Genomic DNA, 23,056 nt, shown 5'->3' with positions numbered 1-23,056 from the left:
TCCCTTCATTGCCGGTTTTATTTTTGTTGTTCCCCTCCGCACCACTGGGTGCGCTGCGCCTCCAAGGCTGATCAGGCCTGGAGTCAGAACGGCGGAAGTCTTCTAGCCGGGGCGGCTGCCATCTTAAAACACAGGCCTGCCTCTCTCCGCAGATGTGGCTGCATGGTGCAGTCTGAGACCGGCCCGCGGCCGGCTACACCCAACCTCTTACCTCCTTTGGAGCTCCCTTAAGTAAACCGTCATTTCGAGGGCGAGTCTTAATCTCCTTGTGAACGCTAAAGGCGGTGTCTTCCGGGAGGCCTCGCCCGGTGACCTCAGACGTACACTTCCGGGGGCGCTCACGTGACCTGTAGCCTCGCCCTCTCCCATCTCTCTTTCCGGTGGCGGAGTCTGAACGAGACACGCAGGTAAGAGGCCTGGGCAGGGACAATCCAGTGGCATCCTGTGGCATGGGGGTCCCGCGGGGCCGGGGGCGCGGGGCTGGGGACCTTCCGCGGAAGCCGGGCCAGGTTTTGGGAGAAAAGGGTGCGGCCGGCCGACCCCAGACACAGGTTCTCGCCTCGTCTTGGGAAGCGGAGGTCTTGCTTCAGAGAAGGAGCCGATGAAGTGGGGGTGCGTGCGGGTCCTGCGTTCAAGGCCTTGGCCCCGCGTTACGATCACTGCTACGTTTAAGCGACCGCGCGGCGTGGTTGGGAGGGAGCGCGGATTCTAGTCTGACGTGGGCTCCCACCTTTCCCCCGCCAGCTTCTTTCTGGGCGGTCGCAGGCCTGGCGCCTCAACTCTAACTTGTTAACTGTCTGGAAAATAGGAGTGATGGCGCTGATCCCCGGGGTTGTAGTGAGGATTCAAGGAGGGAATGCAGGAAAAACGACCCTGTGATAGGTGTTGCTTAGTCGGGCACGTTGCAAGTTCTGGGCGCCCAGGGCAAGGCCTCTGAAAGCCAGAAATTGGGGTTAGGGACTGCACGCCAGTGTTCGCTGAGCACCTGCCATGCGCCTGTTAACCCTAAAGACAGAGGTGGAGGTGGGACTCAAGTTTTGTCAGGGCCGGTAGGGAGCGGCTGCACTGGGTGTTTCCACTAAGAAGACACACCTGGGGATCCTGGTTGCCAGAGTGTTCGCAGCTGCGGAGGCCCACGCGCGTGCTGCGCGCTTCCCCGGGATCCTTTACAGGCGTCCACGGAGACATCTGGTCCGCACCGAAAGGCGCTTGATCATGGGCCATCCATTCATTACCACCTAGGCTACCTCGATAAGGATTAGTATTGGCACTGCCTCCACAGTGCAGTTGCTGGACCAGTAAAATATGATGGCACCTTTTCATGTATTAATTTTGTAAACCAAAAGAATAAATGAATGCTAGGAGCTTTTGAGCCCAGGGACATAAGAGCCAGGGGTCGGGGGTTCTGTTAACTTTAGGATTCTTTGATTTTTCTTTCAGAAATGGCACCTCGCAAGGGGAAGGAAAAGAAGGAAGAACAGGTCATCAGCCTCGGACCTCAGGTGGCTGAAGGAGAAAATGTTTTTGGTGTCTGCCACATCTTTGCATCCTTCAATGACACTTTTGTGCATGTCACTGATCTTTCTGGCAAGTGAGTACCTGGGTGGAGAGGTGCAGGACCCAACTAATAAATTAGCAAGGGGCGGGGGGGAAGACATGACCCTGGAACTGGGTGGCAGTTTAAAGGGGGCTTCTTTCTTTCTTTCTTTTTTTAAATATATTTTATTGATTTTTTACAGAGAGGAAGGGAGAGGGATAGAGAGTTAGAAACATCAGTGAGAGAGAAACATCAATCAGCTGCCTCCTGCACATACTGGGGATGTGCCTGAAACCAAGGTACATGCCCTTGACCGGAATCAATCCTGGGACCCTTCAGTCCGTAGGCCGACGCTCCCATCTAATGAGCCAAACCGGTCAGGGCTAAAGGGGGTTTCTTAAAAGAATTTTAAAAAGAATGTTCAGATAAGGAAACGTGCTTGGTTAGTAATTTCCCAGGCACTGGAGTCAGAAGAGAGGTGATGTTTTGTTTATGGCCTTACAGTGTGGCGATCATTGAATCCTCAGTCTCTGGGTACTTTGTAAAGACAGTGGTGGACTGAAAGGGAGCCCCTGGTACAGGTTCTGGCTGCCATTAGCACATTTTTGTGATTTGTGAAGTCACTCAAATTCTAAGTTTGGTTTCTGCGTATGTAAAATGAGGTTAATAGGGCCCACCTCATAGAGTAATTGGGAGAATGAAGTGCAAAAGTAAGTAAACATAGAGTTTAGCTATTGTGGGACTTTAGACTGCCCATGAAAGAGCCCATCATAGCCTTCCCAAAGCCTAGCATGCATGACCTCCATCCTCTGCTATCCCCAGCTGTGGCGCTCTTGACTCATTAGGACATGACACACTCAGAGTCCTTGTTGGATAAGAAAGAAATGACCCTGTGCCTTTTGTCCCCAGGGAAACCATCTGCCGTGTGACTGGTGGAATGAAGGTAAAGGCTGACCGAGATGAGTCCTCTCCATATGCTGCCATGTTGGCTGCCCAGGATGTGGCCCAGAGGTGCAAGGAGCTGGGCATCACTGCTCTTCACATCAAACTCCGGGCCACAGGAGGAAACAGGTAAGGCTGAGGCTGAGGGGTAAGATCACCGGGCTTGGGGTTTGAGGCTTGGTTTTCTTTTGTGACCCTGCACAAGACATCTTGTGTATGTACATAATTAATAATTGGTTCCTGTGTACTGTGCACTCCCCCCGCCCAACTTTATTTATGAAGCACTCACTGCATACCAGATTCTGTGTTCTAGGTATTAGAGGAGGGTGATGGGAAAAAGTAAAGATGGTCTCTACCCTCTTGTGTGGCACATTGGCTGTTGCAGTCAGACTTTAAAAAACATGGAGGGGTTGTTTTCTGTTTGTGGCAAGTGCTGGGAAGCAAAAAGGTGTTGGGAATGGGTTGGTGGTAAAGTGTAATTTAGACTAAGACCTGAATGTGCCAGGAGTCAGTCCAGTGAAGAAAAGATGGGATAGTATTCCAGCTGCTAGAAAAAGGTCCTAAGATGGGAATGAACTTGGCACATCTGAGGGAGAGTGGTGTGAGATGTGATCAGAGAGGTTCTGCTGGGACTGGGGGTGGGAGGGATAAATAATGGTGGTGACCAATGGGATTGGGTTTTGTTTTGTTTTTTTTAATCAGAGAGGAAGGGAGGAGGGAGATAGAAACATCAGTGATGAGAGAATCATTGATCGGCTGCCTCCTGTAGGCCCCCCCACTGGGAATCAAGCCTGCAACCTGGGCATGTGCCCTTGATTGGAATCAACCCCAGACCTTGTAGTCCACAGGCTGATGTTCTGTCCACTGAGCCAAACCAGCTAAGGCGGGTTTGGGTTTTTTTAAAGATGATTTCTGTGTAGGCAACAGCCAGACAGGAAGTTATTAAACTGGTCCAGTGGAGAGATGGTAGTGTCTTGGGTGGGTGGAGTAGTTTGAAATGAACAGATCACTGAAGAAGACAGACTTCGAGTATGTGGCTAAAAGGGGCAGTGCTTTAAACAGGCTGCAGGCAGAACAGGGTATAAACTGACCCAGCGGCCAAATCTGGCCTGCCACTGTTTTTTGTATGGTCTGTGGACAGAATATTTTTGTGTTTTTGATACTTTTTTTTTAGTATGTCACAAACCTGTAAGTGGCCCACTAAGTCTAAAATACTTACTGTCTGTCCCTTGAAGGAAAATTTGCAGGTCTCTGAACTATAGGGTTATGAGATCTTAGAATCCTGAATGACTAGATCTTCATTTCCTAGGACTAAGACCCCTGGACCAGGGGCCCAGTCAGCTCTAAGAGCCCTTGCCCGCTCGGGAATGAAGATCGGACGGATTGGTAAGTGCCCTCCTGTAGCTAATGCTTGGATTTGCTTTGAAGCATTGACTCCAGAAAGAATATGGTGTGCCCAGTGAGTATGGGGCTTGGTATGATGACTGTTGGCAGTGAGGTATGTTAATGCAGAGCGTAAGAGGTGCTTGTGACAAATCTCTGAACTTCTGACTGACGGTGGCTGGTGGAACTAAGAGGAGAGGGAGGAGAGGGATTATCCTTGTCTTTACAGTGTTCTCAAGGGGGTTACTACTGGCATTTTGTGTGGGCTGCCTATGTGGTCCTTGCCTACTACAGGCAAAACTTCTTTGCTTTATTATGCTTAACGGATGTGTTTTGTACAAATTGAAGGTTTTTGTCAACCCTGCATTAATCAAGTATATCAGTGCCATTTTTCCAACAGTCTCATCTGATGGTTAGCATTTTTTAGCAATAATACAATTTTAATTGAGGTATGTACATTGTTTTTTTAGACAGTGCTGCTGCGCACTTACTGTAGAGTGTAAACATGGGGACTGGGAAAACAAAAAAATTTGTGTGACTCACTTGATTGGAGTGGTCTGGAACTGAACCTGCAATATCTCCAGGGTATGCCTGTAACTATCAGTAGGACATACCAGTGATTGGGACAAAAATGAATGCAGAGGGCAGCAAGTCCCCTACATTTGTGTAGCCATACGTGTTAGCCCTTCTGTATTGTTTCTCTGCACTTGGCAGGCAATGTGGACTGATTTCTCAGTCCAGCCTTGTCTTTAAAATTTTTCCCCCCGAATATTTTCAACCTTTTACCTATTGAAAAGGAGATACTCTTCAGTTAACACTGGGCTAGGTGTCAAGAACCTGGATTTTGTCGCCTGCTTCTGACAGCCTCTGCAAATTATGTATCCTTTCTGAGCCTTCCCTTTCTGGAAAGAGAGTTCAAACCACTTCAGAAATTTTGAGGATGGGGCAGCTCCATGGCCATCTATATATACTGAGGACTCGTTGGGGAGCAGCAGGATCCATTACAGCACTGGCCTAGAGAGGCCTGGACTTCTTCCCATCCAGCTCTAGGCAACTATGTTTTCTGTTCCTCCCCACAGAGGATGTCACTCCCATCCCCTCCGACAGCACCCGCAGAAAGGGGGGTCGCCGTGGTCGCCGTCTGTGAACAGGACTCCTCAAATTATTTTCTGTTAATAAATTGCCTTTGTGTCCGCTCTTTTGACTCCAGTCGTCTCCTTCATGTTGGGTCCACACCTCAGGGAAGTTGAATTCCTTTCTCTATCTGCGTTTAACCAGGGTGTGGGGCTGACTTGAGATCACAGGTGCAGTGCTAAATCAGCAGGTAAATACTGCTTCAGATGACATAACCTATCAGACAGGAACACAGGAGGGTTTGATGCAGCCCCTTATGGGACAGTGGGTGAGCCTGCGTTCTGCAGACTGGCTTCCTGGGAGGAGGCGCCTAAGAGGTGGGGAGATGTTGGTGCTGCAGCGAGTCTTTTGTACTCTGCTTAGGGCATTATTACCTCAGTCACTTAAAGCAGATGAAATCCTTGGAGACTGTTTAGAAGGTGGCGATCTTGGTTCCAAAAACGGCCCAATTCTTAAAGAACCAGAGCGGAGTGGAAACTGTTGAGCCAAGTGTAGCCTGAGCAGCAGGAGGAGCCTTCCAGACTGAGCCATATATAAACACGTGTGGGTGTAGATGCCCCCCCCCCCCCATACCTTATGTGCAAAATTGGTAGCTTGCTCTATTGCGTCTTGCGTTTTCTCACTTGGCAGATCTTGGAGATTGTTCCACATCAGTACATAAAGATCCAGTCACTCCACAAATACACACCAAAGCCCTATTTTCATCGGCAATGAAAAAGATAAAAGTTTTGCTTTCCGGAAGAAGCTTGTATCCAGCTCCAAGGACCCAGTAGTGCCAGGTGGTACTGAGTGTTCTGCAAGGGATTGTCATAGGGCCCTGTGATGGTGATTGTTAAACCAACGGGTTATTGGAAGAGGTAGGGCAGTGACAATGTTTACACACAGGTCACATTATTCACAACTCTACCCACTTGGAAGAGCCATGGTCTAGCCATGGCTCCTATCAACTTACCTTAATGAACAAGTCAACCTTTTTTTTTTTGGATTTTCTAAATCTTAAATGTGATTACTACCCAAAGTATAAAATGAACCCATGCTAATGTGATTTTAGTAAATGAAGTTTCAAATCTAAAAATTCCAAATAATATACTCCTTCCAGTAAGTGTAACTTAATTTTTCCTCTTCGAGTGTGGGCTGCACTTAGTAACTCCTTTTCCAGAGAATAGAACCTGGAAGAGGGAAAATGTGAACTCTGCTCTGGAGAGACCTTAATCAAACTATTAAAGTTGACAGTATTATGCCCTAAATGGTTTGGCTCAGTGGATAGAGCATTGGCCTGTGGACTAAAAGGTCCCAGGTTTGATTCTGGTCAAGGGCATGTACCTTGGTTGCGGGCACATTCCCAGTAGGAGTGTGCAGGAGGCAGCTGATTAATGTTTCTAACTATCCCACCCAGCGGGGCTTGACGGGGAACCTCAGGCTGCGCCCCCACCCCCCACCCAAGCATTAGGCCAGGGCACCTGAGGCCATGCCCCCCGCCCCAGTGCCAGGCTGGGGGACCTGAGGCTGCACCCCCCTGCTTGGTGGGGCTTGACAGGGGACCTCAAGGTGTGCCCCCTGCCCCGGTGCTGGGCTGGGGGACCTCAGGCTGCACCCCCCACCCCGGTGCCAGGCCTGGGGACCTCAGGCTGCGCATCCCACCCCGGCGCCAGGCCGGGGGACTTCAGTCCGTGCCCCCTGCCCAGCAGGGCTTGACTGGGGACCTTAGGCCATGTCCCCCACCCTGGTGCCAGGCCAGGAGACCTGAGGCCACGCCCCCTGCCTGGCGGGGCTTGACAGGGGACCTCAGGCCGCACCTCCTGCCCAGCGGGACTTGACAGGGGATCTACGGGGCTTGACGAGGGACCTCAAGTTGCGTCCCCTGCCCTGGCGGTGGGCCAGGGGACCCAAGGCTGCACCCCCTGCCTGGTGGGGCTTGACAAGGGTGGGACCGGCCGGGTCTGGATCTAGCCCAATGGGGGGACGGGGGGCGGCCAGGTCTGGGTCTCATGCGATTTTGAGGTGCACGTGGGTGGGCGGGGACTTGACTCTGGGTCCCGTGGTGCGCCCCAGACTCTGACAGGAGGAAGATTTTCATGTACATTTTACTAATTTTCTTTCATCTCTGACACTTCTATTATAGAGAAAGGGCAAATAGCAATATTAAAATATTTCCTCTAATTAATCCCCTTTTAATGTGTACGAATTTCGTGCACCAGGCCACTAGTAATAAAAATAGAAACATTTTTTGAAAAATATAAATAAGGACGAGTCCAGTTAGTAGTTTCTTGATTTTGACAAGTGTACATGGTAACAAGATGTTAACACTAGAGGAAACTGGATGAGTGGTATATAGAAACTCCACTTTTGGGTAAATTTAAAGTAGTCCTAAAAAAAAAAACAGGAAAAAAAATGAGGGTGCTTTCCTACTGTCAGCTGGTTTCTAAGGCAGGATGTGGTGCACAGACCCTCAAGAGGTAGACATGCCTGGATGAAAATCCTAGTTCCTCAGCCTCGGACTCTTAACTTTGAGGCAAGTTAACTTGACCTCTCAGCCATTTAGTGAAAAATCTCGTGATAATGGCGGCCTCCGACGGTATTACAAGAATTAAATAAGATTAAAGTATTTAGCGCAGTGCCTGGCACTGAAGAAGCTGCTATTCTTGTGCTTGTTCAGTTCTTATGCCAAGCAGCATGAATGACAGCTGGCTGGATCCTGGTGGAAAATGCTGGTGGTTGCTGGAGCATTTTTTTTATTTCCTGTGATGGGACTTTGCAACTTGGCCTGCTGTTCTTTGGTAACCAGGGATGCAGTCAGCCAGGTCTTTGAAAGCAGTTCCTTTCAGGGTTTTGTTTTCAAGGTGAGCTAATTTCTGCAGCTCAGGTTGGAATGTAGCAGCCTATTGGCCACTGAGGCGGGCAAGGCAGAACTGAGCTGTTGGCCACCTGAGATTGCAGACCATGGAATCCCAACTTTGGTAGGTGAACCTGATGCCACTGGCTGTAACTGCAACCCAACCAGGTCCTGAGAGATAGCCCCAACTTCTGGCTCTTCTCTCTTACCTGAGCTATAACACTCTCCTAACAAGTCTCTTGGTCTCCCCTGACTCCTGCCTGTCCTAGACACCCCCTGCAGCTGGGTGATCTAAAACTAATTGGATCGTATCACTCCCCAGCTATTTTTATCATTGCCCCACCCTATTGTCTTCAGTCTAGAATCCAATCTCTTGCACAAATTGCCAGTGTTTTATCTGGGCCTATCCTACTCTCTATCCTCTTTGCCCAAGCCTAGTTCTTTCCTTTTTTCAGTTCTCCATGTCTTCATGCTTTCTTCCTCCCAGTTCTTAGTGTCTGCTTCCCCCGCTTGGCCTCACTGCCTTCTGCTTATTGGCTAGAATCAGTTTTTATCACTTCCAAAGTTGTCTTTTTCTGGCTGCCGCTCAAGGTGCTTCACTGAATTCCCACAGCATCCATACTGCCTGCATGGCTACTGGTCACCCTCTGTCCTAATAGCCTATTTTCCTAACCTGTGAACTCTGAGAGGACAGGGAGTATGTCTTGTTTATTGTCTGCTGCCCCAGCACCAGCCCAGTCTGCAAAGTTTGGGTTTGATGAATCATTGAAAGAATGGATGAATGGGCTTCCGTCTTCTGTAGTTAACTAGATTTGTTTGAAGGTCCTTCCTAGATACTGGATAAATTGAAACAGACGTGTTCTTGGGCTCCAAAGAAGTAAAGGAAATCCCCCAAAGCATTAAAGAAATGAGAAAGAAAAGGACTCCAAGATGAAATGGGTTAGGGAACAGAGAGCTTGTAGGCAAAGAAAGCTGGGGTAGCCATTAGGGCAGATACCAGAATCAAGGCCAGGAGGTTAAACTTAAGCTCTATTCCCAGCCCCAAGGTGAGGGAGCTGAACTTGGCCTTCACAGTAAACAAAATCCTCAGATTTCTGGGCTAATGTCCCAGATAGGAGTGTTCCCAGGCTCTTGGCAGAAACAAAAGCAAATCTCTGAGAAAACCATCTACTTTTGAGGTCTTGCCGGCTGTTTCTGCTTGTTCGCCTTCATTGAACTTTGTGATGATGTGGCTTTCTGTTGTCCAGGAGGGTCAGAAGACCTTTGCCCAGATGTGCAATATTCACAGCACTGAGCCCACCTGATATACACTGAGTGACCAGATTATTATGATCTCTGAATGCATAATAATCTGGCCACTCAGTGTATATCCTATATAATAAAAGGCTAATATGCAAATTGTCCCCTCGACCAGGAGTTCAACCAGCAGGCAGGCCGGCCAACTGCCCATGTCCCCTCCCGCTGGCCAGGCTGGCCGGACCCCAACCCCACCCATGCACGAATTCATGCACCGGGCCTCTAATACACACACATACACACACACACACACACACACACACACACACACACTGAGTGGCCAGATTATTATGCGTTCAGAGATCATAATAATGTGGCCACTCAGTGTATGTGTCTGTCTCTGAGTTTAGTGGTTCTCAACCTTGAGGATGCATCAACCTCAGATTTGGTAGATATGGCACGGAGGCCTGAGGATTTCCTGAGGTTTTGCCTTTTTTTTTCTTTTTTTTAAAATATATTTTATTGATTTTTTTTTTAATATATTTCATTGATTTTTTACAGAGAGGCAAGGGAGAGGGATAGAGAGAAAAATCAATAAAATATATTTAAAAAAAAAGAAAAAAAAAAGAAACATCAATGAGAGAAAAACATCAATCAGCTGCCTCCTGCACACCCCCCACTGGGGATGTGCCCGCAACCAAGGTACATGCCCTTGACTGGAATCGAACCTAGGACCTTTCAGTCCGAAGGCCAACGCTCTATCCACTGAGCCAAACCGGTTTCAGCAGGATTTGCCTTTCTAACAAGTTCCTAGGTAGTGCTGATGTCTGGTCTGGAGGCCACACTTTGAGAACCACTGGACTTGTCTGTTTAGGTCACTGCTGCATCTTGGCACTGGTAACAGTGTATAAGTTATAGCGCTCTGTAAATATTTGTTGACTCAAATCTCAGGCATTTATTTTAATTGCTTTGAGGTAAGTACTGTTATCCACATTTTACATATGGGGAAACAGTGTCAGCAAAGTTAAGTGACTTGTCCTGGGATACATAGCTAGAAAAAGGCAGAGCTGAGATTCACACCTGCGTTTGTCTGTAACCACAGATTATGCCTGTAATCACTGCTCTGTCATACCCCTGACAGGTGGGATGGAGTGACTTGTCCTGGGATACATAGCTAGAAAAAGGCAGAGCTGAGATTCACACCTGCGTTTGTCTGTAACCACAGATTACGCCTGTAATCACTGCTCTGTCATACCCCTGACAGGTGGGATGGAGTTCACTGCAGTGAGGCTGGCACGGGAGCGGAGGCCGAGGAAGAGGACGATTGTCCCTGTTCTTGTGTCTCTGCAGAGGGTTGGTCAGTAGGTGGCAGCAGAGTGCTGCTCCTGAAGCTCGCCCAGCTGCTGCAGGAGCTTGCTGCAGTCAGACCACCAGGTGGTGGCAGGGTTCTGACAAAGCTCCTTCTGGGATGGGGGAGGCATCTGTTCTGCTATCATTAACTCTGAGGGCCTCAGTTTCCCCATCTATACAGAGAGGAAATTGTATCTCTATTATTTCCAAAGAGCCCTTGCAGCTCAAATACCATCTAAAGGAGACAGGTGGCCACTAAAATCTAAATGCCCCCAAATCAAATATAGTGTTTCTCTTCTCCCCACCCTGGAAAAACAAGAAACACCCCCACCACCACAATGAAAAAACACACAAAAAAAACAAACAAACTGCACTACAAAGCCCCACTATAATAGCCTTATTTAAAATAAGTATAATGGCCCTAACCGGTTTGGCTCAGTGGATAGAGCGTTGGCCTGTAGACTGAAAGGTCCCAGATTCGATTCCGGTCAAGGGCATGTACCTTGGTTGCGGGCACATCCCCAGTAGGAGGTGTGCAGGAGGCAGCTGATTGATGTTTCTCTCTCATCGATGTTTCTAACTCTATCCCTCTCCCTTCCTCTCTGTAAAAACACCAATAAAATATATTTAAAAAATAAGTATAATGGCCTGGCCATATGCCTGGTTGCAGTCTGGATGCCCAGTAGGAGGCATGGAAGAAGCAGCCAATCAATGATTCTCTCTCATCATTGATGTTTCTATCTTCCTCTCCCTCTCTGAAATCAATAAGAATATATTAAGAAGAAAAAAAAAGTATATGGGATATCACAAAACTGAGCCACGTGTAATTTCAAATTTTCTAGTAGCCATATTAAAGTATAAAAATGAAATTAATTTTAATATATTTTATTTAACCTAATATATTCAAAATATTTTTAAACATTAATCAGTATAAAAGTTATTATTAAGATATTTTACATTCTTTTTTTGTACTAAGTCTTTGAAGTCCAATGTGTATTTTATACTTTCAACACATCTCAATTTGAACTAGCCACGTTTTAAGGCTTCAACTGCCACATCTGGCTAGTGGCTGCCATATTAGATAGCATAGCCCTAGAATATTAACAATTAATGGCAACCATTTATTGAGATAGGTATTGTGCTGAGTGTTTTATATTCATTTTTAATCCTCACAATGCCCTGTGAAGTAGGCAAGATTATAGTCTAATTTTGCAGATGAGGACACTGAGGCTCAGGGAGACTGTGTCTCGGCCCACATCATAAGCAAGTAAGCAAGAGTCTTGGCTTTGAACTTGGCTCCATCTGCCTTGAGTTTGGGCTCTTAATCTTGACATAATCCTGCCCTGATGGTAGTTATAAGGATGTGCAAACAATGGGCCCACTGATGGGGATTTCAAATCCAGGGAATGCAAAAGGCTAGGAGCCAATAAGCAGGCCTGTGAGAGGGGCAGGAAGTGAGGCCTTGAAGCTTCCATTCTCCAACCCCCAGGTACGTGCTTGGCATACAACCAGTGACTCTGTCAAGGAGAAGTCATGATCTTAGGAAAATCGTGTTTGTATGATGAATAACTGAGATTGCCAAAAAAAAAAAAAAAAATTCTGGCATCAGGAGAAAATGAAAATTGAGAAATGCAGCACAATAAGAATAACCTGCAGATGAGTACAGAAGAAGATAGAATGCCAAGGGACAGGGCGAGGCCCAAAGTGTGGAGGCTACAGGGAGGCAAGTTGTAGCTCTACCTCAGGAAAAATACTGATAATGGAAATGTCAATAACTAAAATGCATTAAGCACTTACCAAGCAATTGTAAGGTAGCATCTTATTTAATCCTCAATCATACTAGGAAATAGGTACTGCTGTTATTACCATTTTACAGATGAGGACACCGAGGCACAGGATGCTAGTAGGTAGCAGAGTGAGAGTCGACCAGAGCAACTTGGGCTGGAGTCCATGCTCTGGATTGCCATGCTATCCTAGAATGGGCTGCTCACATAGGTAGCCCAACCCCAGTCAGAATGGTGGCCTCTGTCTTTGGAGGTGTGCAAGCAAGCCACCAGGAAATGCTCAAGAAGGGTCATTCTTGAGTAGGACAGAAGCCTGGTGAACTGATATTAAATTTGTCTGGAGAGTAATGGAGATAGAAATTGCCCACATGAAACAAAGATTGGGAAGGAATTCCATCTGCTTTTCTAATTCATCCCCTTGGCAATGGAGGCCACAGGAGGCATGACCTTCACTAAGACTGGTTCAAGTGAGTAAAGGGTCTGTGGGAGGCAGGGTGATGTGGTAACGTGGGCTCTGCAGACAGCTCAGACCTGGGTTCAAATCCTGGGTTTACCACTTACTAACACTTAGTATTTGTATATCTCATTAAAATGAGAAAACACAGAATAATTTATACTCAATCAAGGAGATGACACAGAGTTCCACGAAGAGGGAATGAAAGTCAGGAGCCAAGGCCTTGGTGTAATTTGGGAAGTTTCACTTCTTCCTCAAATGGGGTTGTTGGCGGCAGCATTTGGGATATGAGCTGCCAGGCTGAGGAAGGTCTGCGTGCTGGGGAGTAGAAAAGAGATGGCAGGGAGCTGGTTTTGCTGCCTTGGAGGAGAGGCACTCCAGAGGCCACTCCTGCCTGGGGAGGAGGCTGGCTGACAGAGCGACCTTGCTGTGGAGGGGCAGCTCTGTGGAAGCACCTGGCAGGAGCTGGGCAGGACCCCCTACCCCCTCATGCTGGCTTCACATCTTCCCCTCCCAGTCACCTCCCAACCCAATTTGCAGGCCTGTTCTTGTCAAGGTCTCTCATGACTCCATGTGGCCAAGTGCATGAACATTTCGTGGTCCTCATCTGCCTTGTCATCTTAGTGGTATTTGGCATAGTTGACACTCCCTCCTTCACTCCTTTATTGGGATTTGCGATTGCACTCTCTCCCTGACCCCTCCTCCCACTGGTCAGGGCTGCTCTTCCATTCCATCTCTAAATATTGAGAGTCCCCAGAACTCAGCCCTAGTCCCATGGTCTTAATACCGACTGCAGGTTGATAATTCACAAATGTATGTTTGTAAGTTTCAGTTCACTACCTTTAACCATCCACTAGATGGCTGCACGTGGGTGTCACACAGAATACAGCAGGAACTAAGCTCTACCGTCTACCTGTTCCGGAATGCATTCTCCCAATCTTCCCCATGTCAATGAATGCCACCATCCATTGTACATTGGTGCCCAAAATCCGGGCACCTCACTCCCACAGCAAGTCCTGACATTTCTACCTTCAAAATAGCTATTGAATTTGTCCACTTCTCCCATCTCCACCACTACCTGAAGTCACCACCATCTCTTCTATTACTTCAACTTCTAGCTGGTTTCCTGGCTCCCACTCCTGCCCCCTTTAAATCTATATGCCACACATGGTTTTAAAACATAAACCAGACCCAGCCCCTCCCTGCCTGACACCCTCTATTGGCTTCCCATTGTTCTCGGAATAACACCCCAGCAGCTACGAGGCCTGCACAACTTGGGCCCGGTCTGGCCCTTCAACAACATCTGAAACCACTCTGCTTTGCTCACTTCGCTAGATGCACTGCACTTCTTTCTGTTCCTCAAATGTGCCAAGGACTTCCTGTTTCTATGAATGACATCATCTCCGTCACCCAAGTAGGAAAGCTCAGCAGCATCTCCCCTGACCCCCACCCCATACCTAGTCTGGCCCGAGTTGTATGGACTGTCCTGGCAGTTTTACTCTCCATCCCGTTTCTTCCATGCTCCCAGCCACAACCTCCATCAGGCTACCTGTGCAGCTTGACTTCACCACAGTCTCCTGACTTGTCTTCCTGCCTCCAGGCTCAGCTGTGACCTGATCCCAGCCACAGATTGACCCCTGACCCCTACCCTAAGCCCAACCCCAGTCAGAATGGTTGTCTGGTCTCCAACTGAGATCTGACTTCTGCACCACCAGAGACTGGGCTCAGTCCACGTCAGGTATCTTCCAAAGCCCCTGTATCCAGTGCCTGGCCTAGGACTGCTGCTTAATACAGTGCTAATGAGTCATAGGGGAGGCCTCAGCCAGTCCTGCCCAGGTGCACTATCAGAGATCACATGTCCAAAGGCCATGCTATATACTTATCTGCCAGATGGCACCTTGCCCTGGAGAAGAGTCGGGGAGTCCCAGATCCTGAATTGGTTATAGAACATCTGACTTTGGGCAAATCAAATTCTCTCCTGGCTTAATCGCCCCGCTTCAATAAGATGGGAAGGAGCAGAGCAGCTAGTCTCTTTCTCCCAGAAACAGCTATTTTGTTACAGTGTTTCTCTATTAAGGCTCTTCTTGGACCTTTACAGCAGTCTCATGTGGCTGATGGGCTTATCTGTCCCCAGTATGTAGATTCTCGACATAGCAGCCTGAGCCCCCATTTAAATTTCAGAGAGGAAGGGAGAGGGAGAGAAAGACACATCAATGATGAGAGAGAATTGATTGGCTGCCTCCTGCATGTCCCACAGTGGGGATCAAGTCCACAACCCTGGCATGATTGGGAATTAACTGTGACCTCCTGGTTCATGGATTGATGCTCAACTACTGAGCCACACTGGCTGGGCAGTGGGTCCCCCTTTTAAAACACAAGTCAGATAATAGTACTTCTCTGCTCAAAGCCTTCCCTTGGTTCCTGTTTCACTCAGAGTAAAAGCCAAAGTCGTGTTGATGGCTATAGCATCTGGCCCCATACCTCGCTGACCTCAGTCCACTTGCTCTCTAGCTCAGTGATGCTACTCCAGCCACAATGGCCTCCTTGCTGTTCCTCAACCACACCAGACACATGCCCACCGTGGGAACTTTCCTCTGGTGTTCCATCTGACACGGGCTCTTCCTGCTGACATGGGGTCTTGGTCAGCTGCCTCGCCTCCTTCAGGCCTGTGCTCAAATCTCACCTTGTCAGTGAGGCTCATCCCGACACCCTACAAAGTGCTGCAACCTGCCCCCATTCTGCTGCCCTTTTTTCTACTTCATCGCTTTCTAGCAAACAATCTGGTTTACTTGTTTGTCTCCTGCTAGAATGTAAACTCCATAAGGGCAGGGATACTTGTCTGCTTTGTTCATCCATGTAGTCCAAGCACCTAGAACAGTACCTGGCACAAAGCAGATGTGCAGCCCCTGGATCATGGCTGAGATGTACTAGGGTCCAAGGGGCTCCCACGCAGAAATGATGGCTGGGTCATGTGGGGAAGCAGACAGGGTAGACATGCACTGCCTCCCTGCCACCCGGGGCGGCTCTCAGGGATCAAGGAGGAGAACAGGATTGGCTGGAGGTCTCAGGAGACTTGACCTCCTGGTTCACCCAGGTAATCTGGCAGGAACTCAAACCTCTGGGGCCTGGAGTGAGTGCCCAGACCAAGGCAGGATAGGTGTCCCAACTTAGACTAGTTTGAGGGGGACAGCACAGGAGGACACGCCCAGGAAGGTGCAGAGGGGGAGGATGAGGCCCCTTTGGCTCTGTTGAGGAGCTCCAAATCTCTGCATATTGGTGACAGGGTCCCAGATTCATACTTAGCAAGTTTGCAGAAAAAATTATATCACTGAATTACCTAACATTTATTGCATTCTTAGTCTCTATGTCAGGCATATATATTCGATTATTCACTTCTCACAGTAGGCCCATTTTACAAGCAAGGAAACTGAGGCACAGAGGAGTGAATTTGCTCAAAATTACCTATCTGATAAGTGGTGGAGCTGGAATGTTTTCCTAATAAAACTTTTAATATTAGACATTTTGAATATTACTATACACATTATGAGCCTGTGCTATGAAAGAGCCACTGTCCCCATAAATGTCAGTGTAGCAACAATGGGAATATAGTGCCTTGGCAGATGGCACAGTTCCTGTATAGGGGGAAATGGGATTTGTACACAACTGCCCTTTTTTTCCCAACCATTTATTATGAAAAATTGTAAACATACAGAAAATTTGATGTTTATATACCTTCCACCTAGATTCAACTGTTAATTTTAACCATTTGAAAACAAGTTTCAAACATGTTACGTCACCTCCAACTACTTCAGTTAATCTTCAGTTCCTAAAAAAAGTATTCTCCTACCAGACTAAAATTTCATTATCACACCTAAGAGAAGCGGTAGTAATTCCCAAATGTCATCTCATACTCAGTCCATATTAAAAATTCCCCAGCATCTCAAAAATACCTTTTGTAGTTTTTGTTTTCCAAATCAAAATCTTGTCAAGATTTACAGATTGTGTTTGATTATGTGTTTTTAATATTTTAAAATATAGAACCTTCTCCATATATCTCCCTTTTTATATGACATTGATTCTTTGGTGGGTATAGTGGTTGTAGACTGTCCCTGGACTTGTCTGTTTCCTCGTAGTGTTATTGAACTTGTTCTTCTGTCCCTGCATTTACTGTAAACTAGAATTTAGGTCTAAAGGCAGATTCAGGTTAATGATTTTGTAGCCAAGATACTTCTCAACTGATGCTGAGTATTTTACCCCATTAGGAAGCACAGTGTCAGGTTGTGCCCCCACTGGTGATGCTGAGTTTGATCACTTGGATTGACAGCAGGACTGCACCATTGCCAAGTGCCTGTCCCTGTGGCCATCAGCAGGGACCTTTGGGATGATACTTTGGCACGTGAATATCCTGTCGTCCCCCCAAACATTTGTCCCATGGTTTTGGCACCGATGGGTGGTCTTAGCCTGAATTAATTATTACAGTGGGGGTTGTAAATAGGTGATTTTCTAATTATATCTTTTCTTTTACATAATTTAACTTGCATTCTTCTGGGGTTGAATTATAGTTCCTTCTAAAGAGGCAGGGTAAATTATTCTAATTGATGCTGGAATTGTCCCATATTTGACTGGCAAGTGCCCCCTTCAAGTTGGGCCTGGGGTCCCTCTTACAAATTCCAGTAGTCTTTAAACACTTTTTGGCTTTCTGCAAAAATGATATTTCCAACTCATCTGTATTCTTTCTTCCTCAGCTCTGCGACTTGCCACTTTGGAACTGGGATGTGATTCCAGGAAGTCTGCCTCAGAGCTCTTTTGTTTAACACTCATGTCTACTGCAGGGGCCAATAGCGGCTCTGTGTGACCTTGTTGTGTGACCTTGGGCCAATTCCTTTCCCCTCTCAGAGCCAGACTTTCTCTGTCTGAACAACGAGGGGAGCTGAATTCTGCCTTAGCCCTGAACCCCTGCTAAGGATATGGCAGATACCAAGCCTTCCTTCTTGTCACCTCTGTCTCCTTCCCCGGTTAGGGAGGGGGTGGGATGGGGCTCCTCCACTGGGCAGTGAGGCCTGACACCTGAGACCTCTTATCCTGTTAAAACTTGCCCACCCTGGGAAGCTTGTTTGGGGTCCACGCTTCTGGCTGGAATTATCTCTAGCTTTCTGCAGGTAAGGACAGGATGACCTTTGGGGTCACCTTCAGCCTTGGCCTAAAGACCGCCATTTTGTTATTGTAGTCAGCTTAGAACCAATTGACTTCGATGCAATTTTTTCTTTATTTTAAATTGAGTTTTACTTTGTATCAACATTATTCACATATTTAAAGAATCAAATATTTCTCTAAGGCTGGCTGTAAAAAATAGCAGTTCCTTATCTTCCTCTTCAAAACTTTTTTAGCCAATGTTTTGGGTATTTACCTCCATATTCTGAATAACTTTTGGTATTGTCACTTCCTGATTTTTCAGTTTTAAACATTATCTGGTTGGCTTTTCACTATGGAAGATGAATAGTTAGCCCTCTTTCCTCCTCTATCCCTCTAGGTCACTCTTCCTGTCTTCCCATCTCCTGTATGCCTCTATTATATGTTTGGTTAGATCAGTATTCAGTGTTTACCATATTATGATCATGTAAATGCTCTTCATAGCTGAGCTACATAGTATACTGAGATAACGGTTCATCTCCTCTAACCTTTTTTTTCTAAGAGTTGTTTTAGTTTTTCATTTGCTTAATTTTCTATTAAATTATCATAATTCAACCTCATACTCTCCAAAAACTATCTATCTTACCTCTCAGTACATTTGGGCATATCAGCTATCTATCAGTTTATCGTGTTGAGGAAATGTCTTTTAGAGCCTTCAGGCCTGATCCAATGTGGATCTGTTGCTTTACTCCTGGGATTTTTCTATTCTGTCATCCTGGGGGTCCCTATTCCCTCTTGTGAGCTGATTATGTTTCCCGTGTCCCTCCTTCATTTTGGTTGAGCATATCTTTCTGAAGCTGAGAAAGCAAATTTTTTGATACTGAATATCTTAACAACACCCTCACCTATTTGTTGGCTTAGGAAAGATTCTAAGGTGGAAATCATTTTCTCATAGAATTTTGAAGGCATTACTTCATTATTTTCTGTTTTCCATTGTTGCTGTGAAAAAGTCCAAAGTCATCTGATTCCTGGTACTTAAAAAAAAAATTGCTGGTATTTGTCTTCTTTTTTCCTTTCTAGATGTTTGTGGAATCTTCTTTTTGTCTTTATTTTTTTCTGAAACTTAGTGAGTTTCTGATGTGCCTTAGTGAGAAATTATTTTCATACCTTGTCCTTAGCACCACCATGCCCATTCAGTTTGGAAATTTATGTCTGAGTCCTGGAAATTGTGCTGAATTACTTCACTGATGATTTCTTCCCCCACCCCTTGATTTTCTCTGTTCTCTATTTCTGAAACTCTGATATTTGGCTGTTGGGACTCCTGGACTGGTCTTTAGTTCTCTTTTCTCTCTGATTTCTTTATTTTTATCTTTATGGTCTACATTCTGGGAGATTGGAAAAAAAACTTTATCTTCCATCTACTGATTGTTTAATATCTGCCCTTATATTTTTTAATTTTAAATAGCCGTGGTTTTGCTCTTCTAATACTGCTTATATCTTCATAGCATCCTAATTGTGTTTCATGAGTGCAATGTGGTCCTTTGTCTCCATTTGTTTCCCCTATGGGGCTTTTTTGGGGTTTGGTTATTTGATCATTCTCTTTTATGTTAACTTTCTTCTTTTTTAAAAAAATCCTCTCCTAAGGATATGTTTTTACTGATTTTAGAGAAAGAGGAAGGGGGGGAGAGAGAGAGAGAGAGAGAGAAACAATGATGTGAGGAACATTGATTGGTTGCCTCCCCATATGTGCCTCTACTGGGGATCAAACCCAAAACCTCAGTATGTGCCCTGACTGGGAATCAAACCTGCAATATTTTTGGTGTACAGGACAACACTCCAACCAACTGAGCTGCCAGTACTATAGGGTTTCTTCTAACATAATCATGATCCTTGATTGTCTAAAAGCCAAGAGGAAGCTGTGACCCATGAGTAGCACGTATCCAGAGAGCTTCCCTGTAGGATTATCTAGTTGGATAATGCCAGATCTTTAGGTCATTCCTCTTGGGATGAGCATGCTCCCCTGAGAAGGATTCTCCCATTTATTGCCTAGGGGAGAAGGCCTGGTTTCTGACATTCTGGGAGCTGGGTTGGGACTCTCAGCTTCAGTACCAGGCTCATGCCCTGTGCTGTGCCTGGGGATAAACTTTCAGTCTCTTCTCAGGGCAAGGGAGGGGTGCTTGGGGAAAGGACACAGGTATCCAACTGTTTCATAAACAGACTTCTAACCAATTCTTCTCTTTCTAGCCCCATCTTTACTCCCATCCAGGTGCCCAGTACCCCAATTCCTGAGTCTCTTCTGCCACAGAAATAGGCCGTTTGTCAGCATTTCTAGCTGCAGGTTTAGGATTCAGCTTTCTGGGGTCTGCTAAGGATGTTACCTCTATACCACCTGTTTTCCAACTTCCAAAATTCTGCTGCTGTTTTTCTTATCTCCTGTTCTCTTTGTCCTTATAGATTTACATATAAAAACAAACAAAAATCCCACAAGTCTGTCATTTAGTGATAGAGGCAAAATGAGAGAGGAAGCAAAGGCATGTGTGTTCTAGCCATCATTACAAGAGTTTTTTTAATTGAGCTGTAATTCACATATTAAAACAAAATTATATGTCAGTGGTTTTCTGTATATTAACAAAGTTGTGCAACCATCACCACTAATTCCAGAATATTTTCATCACCTCCAAAGGAAACCCTCTACCCATTAGCAAACATTCTCTCCATCCCTATCTACCCCCAGCCCCTGGTAACCACTAATCCATTTTCTGTCTCTATGGATTTGCCTATTCTAGACATTTCACAAAAAATGGAATCACAGTATGTAGCCTTTTGTGTCTGGTTTATTTCACTTAACAGAATGTTTTCAAAATTCATTTTGGGGCACTAATCAATTTTTCATTCCTTAAAAAACAACAATAAAGAAACAGTTGCCCTGGCTGGGTGACTCAGTTGGTTAGAGGGTCATCTCTATAGCCAGGGTGTGGGTTTGGATCCCTGGTCAGGGCACATATAGGTATCAACCAATAAATGAATGAAGGGTGGAGCAACAAATTGATGTTTATCTCTCTCAAATCAATCAATTAAAAATAAGTTTTATTGAGATATTAATTCCTGTTTATGGTTAAATAATATTCCATTATACAGGCATACCACATTCTGTTTACCCACTCATTAGTTGATGGATATTTGAGTTATTTCACTTCTGGGCTATTATGATTTATGGTGCTGTGACTATTTGTGTGCAAGTCTTTGTGTGGATATATGTTTTCATTTCTCTTGTGTAAATATATAGGAGAAGAATTACTAGGTCATATGGTATATCTGTGTTTAACTTTATCAGGAATTGGCAAATTGTTTTCCAAAGTAGCTGTACCATTCTACACTCCCATTAGCAATATATGAGGGTCCCAGTTTCTCCACACCCTTGTCAGCACCTGTTTTTATCTGTCTTTTTTATTAGAGCCATCACAGTGGGTGTGAGTGGTGCTTCATTTTGGTTTGGTTTTGCATTTCCTTGATGGTTAATGACTTCGAGCATTGTTTCATATGCCTGTTGGATATCTGTATGTCTTCTTTGGAGAAATGTATTTTCATGACCTCTGCCCATATTTTGATCCAGTTGTGTTTTGTTTTTGAGTTGTATGAATTTTTTATATATTTTGGATATTAACCCCTTATCAGTTATATTATTTATGAATACATTATAACATTCAGTAGGTTGTCTTTTCATTTTGTTGATGATTTCCTTCATTGTGCAGATTTTTAGTTTGATTTTTTGCTTATTTTTGCTTGTTTCCCTTGCTTGAGGGGACATATCCCAAAAGATATTTAAAAAACTAATGTCAAATAGTTTGCTACCTATGTTTTCTTCTAAGAATTTTATGGTTTCAGGTCTTATATTTAAGTCTTTAATCCATTTTGAGTTTATTTTGTATATGGTGTAAGAGAGTGGTCCAATTTCCCCAAATTCACTTGTTGGAGACTGTCATTTCTCCATTGTATATTCTTATCTCCTTTGTTGCAGATTAATTGACCATATAAGCAAGGGTCTATTTCTGGGCTCTCTATTCTGTTCCATTGATTTATATGTCTGTTTTTGCACCAGTACCATCCCATTTTTAAATTTTCATTCTCACCCTAAGAGTGAGGATATTTTTTCCATTGACTTTTAGAGAGAGTGGAAGGGAGGGGGAGAGAGAGTGAGGGAAGAAAGGAGGGAGGGAGGGAGGGAGAGAAAAGAAAGAGAGAGAGAGGAGAAACAGTAATATGAGAGAGACATATTGATTGCTGCCTGGACCCGGGCCAGGGATCAAATCTGCAACCCAGATATGTGTACCTGACTGGGAATCAAACCCATGACCCTCTGGGGCACAGGCCAGTGTTGGCCAGGGCCCATTATGTTTTGATAATTATAGATTCATAGTATAGTTTGAAATCAGGGCAGAAAATATCTTAGTAAATATTTGAATAATAACACTTTCATTTCTCTAGCATTTCTTATTGTATCAGGCTCTGGGCTAAATGCTTATTTAATCTGACAACTCTGGAAGTTTAGTATTATTGTTGTTACTTTACAAAGGAGAAACACAATACACAAAGATTGAGGAACTAGCTCAAGCCACACAGCTAGGATGTTTCTGATTTGGGATTAGAGCTCAGGTCTGCTTGCATCAAAGGCCATGCCTGTTCTCCCTCCCCTCACCCCCCACCCCCCCAAATCCAATACATATATACTATCTCCCTTCACTCTTGAAATATAAGATTCACTGAATCTTAGACCCACAAAGTTTTTAAATTTAAAATTTTTTATTAATGCTAAGTTAAAAACACACAAAAGATATAAGATTAATAAAACAAACATTGTAGCCCTAACCGGTTTGGCTCAGTGGATAGAGCGTTGGCCTGCGGACTCAAGGGTCCCAGGTTCGATTCCGGTCAAGGGCATGTACCTTGGTTGCGGGCACATTTCCAGTGGGGGGTGTGCAGGAGGCGGCTGAGCAATGTTTCTCTCTCATCGATGTTTCTAACTCTCTATCCCTCTTCCTTCCTCTCTGTAAAAAATCAATAAAATATATATAAAAAACCCCCACAACAAACATTGTATACAAGCCACAGATAAGAAATAAAACTTTGCCAACACAGTTAAATCTCCCTTGGGTACCCTTTCCCGGTCCCTACTCCTTTCCCCCTCTCCTGAATCTGAACCACACAATTTGAGCCTTAGGAGGAGAAGGGAAGAGTGGTTAAAAACATGGGCTTCACCAATTCCTAGAGGCCTG

At 45.4% G+C, this 23,056-nt stretch overlaps 1 protein-coding gene across 1 annotated transcript; it reads left to right on the top strand.

The window, feature by feature from the left end:
- The first annotated feature begins 300 nt into the window (after positions 1 to 300).
- Positions 301 to 5,059, top strand: RPS14 (ribosomal protein S14). The gene is made up of 5 exons (XM_008152214.3): positions 301 to 407; positions 1,441 to 1,591; positions 2,447 to 2,608; positions 3,789 to 3,865; positions 4,942 to 5,059. The coding sequence occupies exons 2-5, from the start codon at positions 1,443 to 1,445 to the stop codon at positions 5,007 to 5,009; spliced, it is 456 nt and encodes a 151-aa protein (XP_008150436.1). The 5' UTR covers positions 301 to 407; positions 1,441 to 1,442; the 3' UTR covers positions 5,010 to 5,059.
- The last annotated feature ends 17,997 nt before the right edge of the window (positions 5,060 to 23,056 follow it).

This window comes from Eptesicus fuscus, chromosome 6 (genome assembly GCF_027574615.1).
Source record: "Eptesicus fuscus isolate TK198812 chromosome 6, DD_ASM_mEF_20220401, whole genome shotgun sequence".
In the NCBI taxonomy this organism is placed as follows: domain Eukaryota; kingdom Metazoa; phylum Chordata; class Mammalia; order Chiroptera; family Vespertilionidae; genus Eptesicus; species Eptesicus fuscus.
Note: the sequence above shows the minus strand (reverse complement) of the source record. Positions and strands in the feature narration are given on the sequence as shown.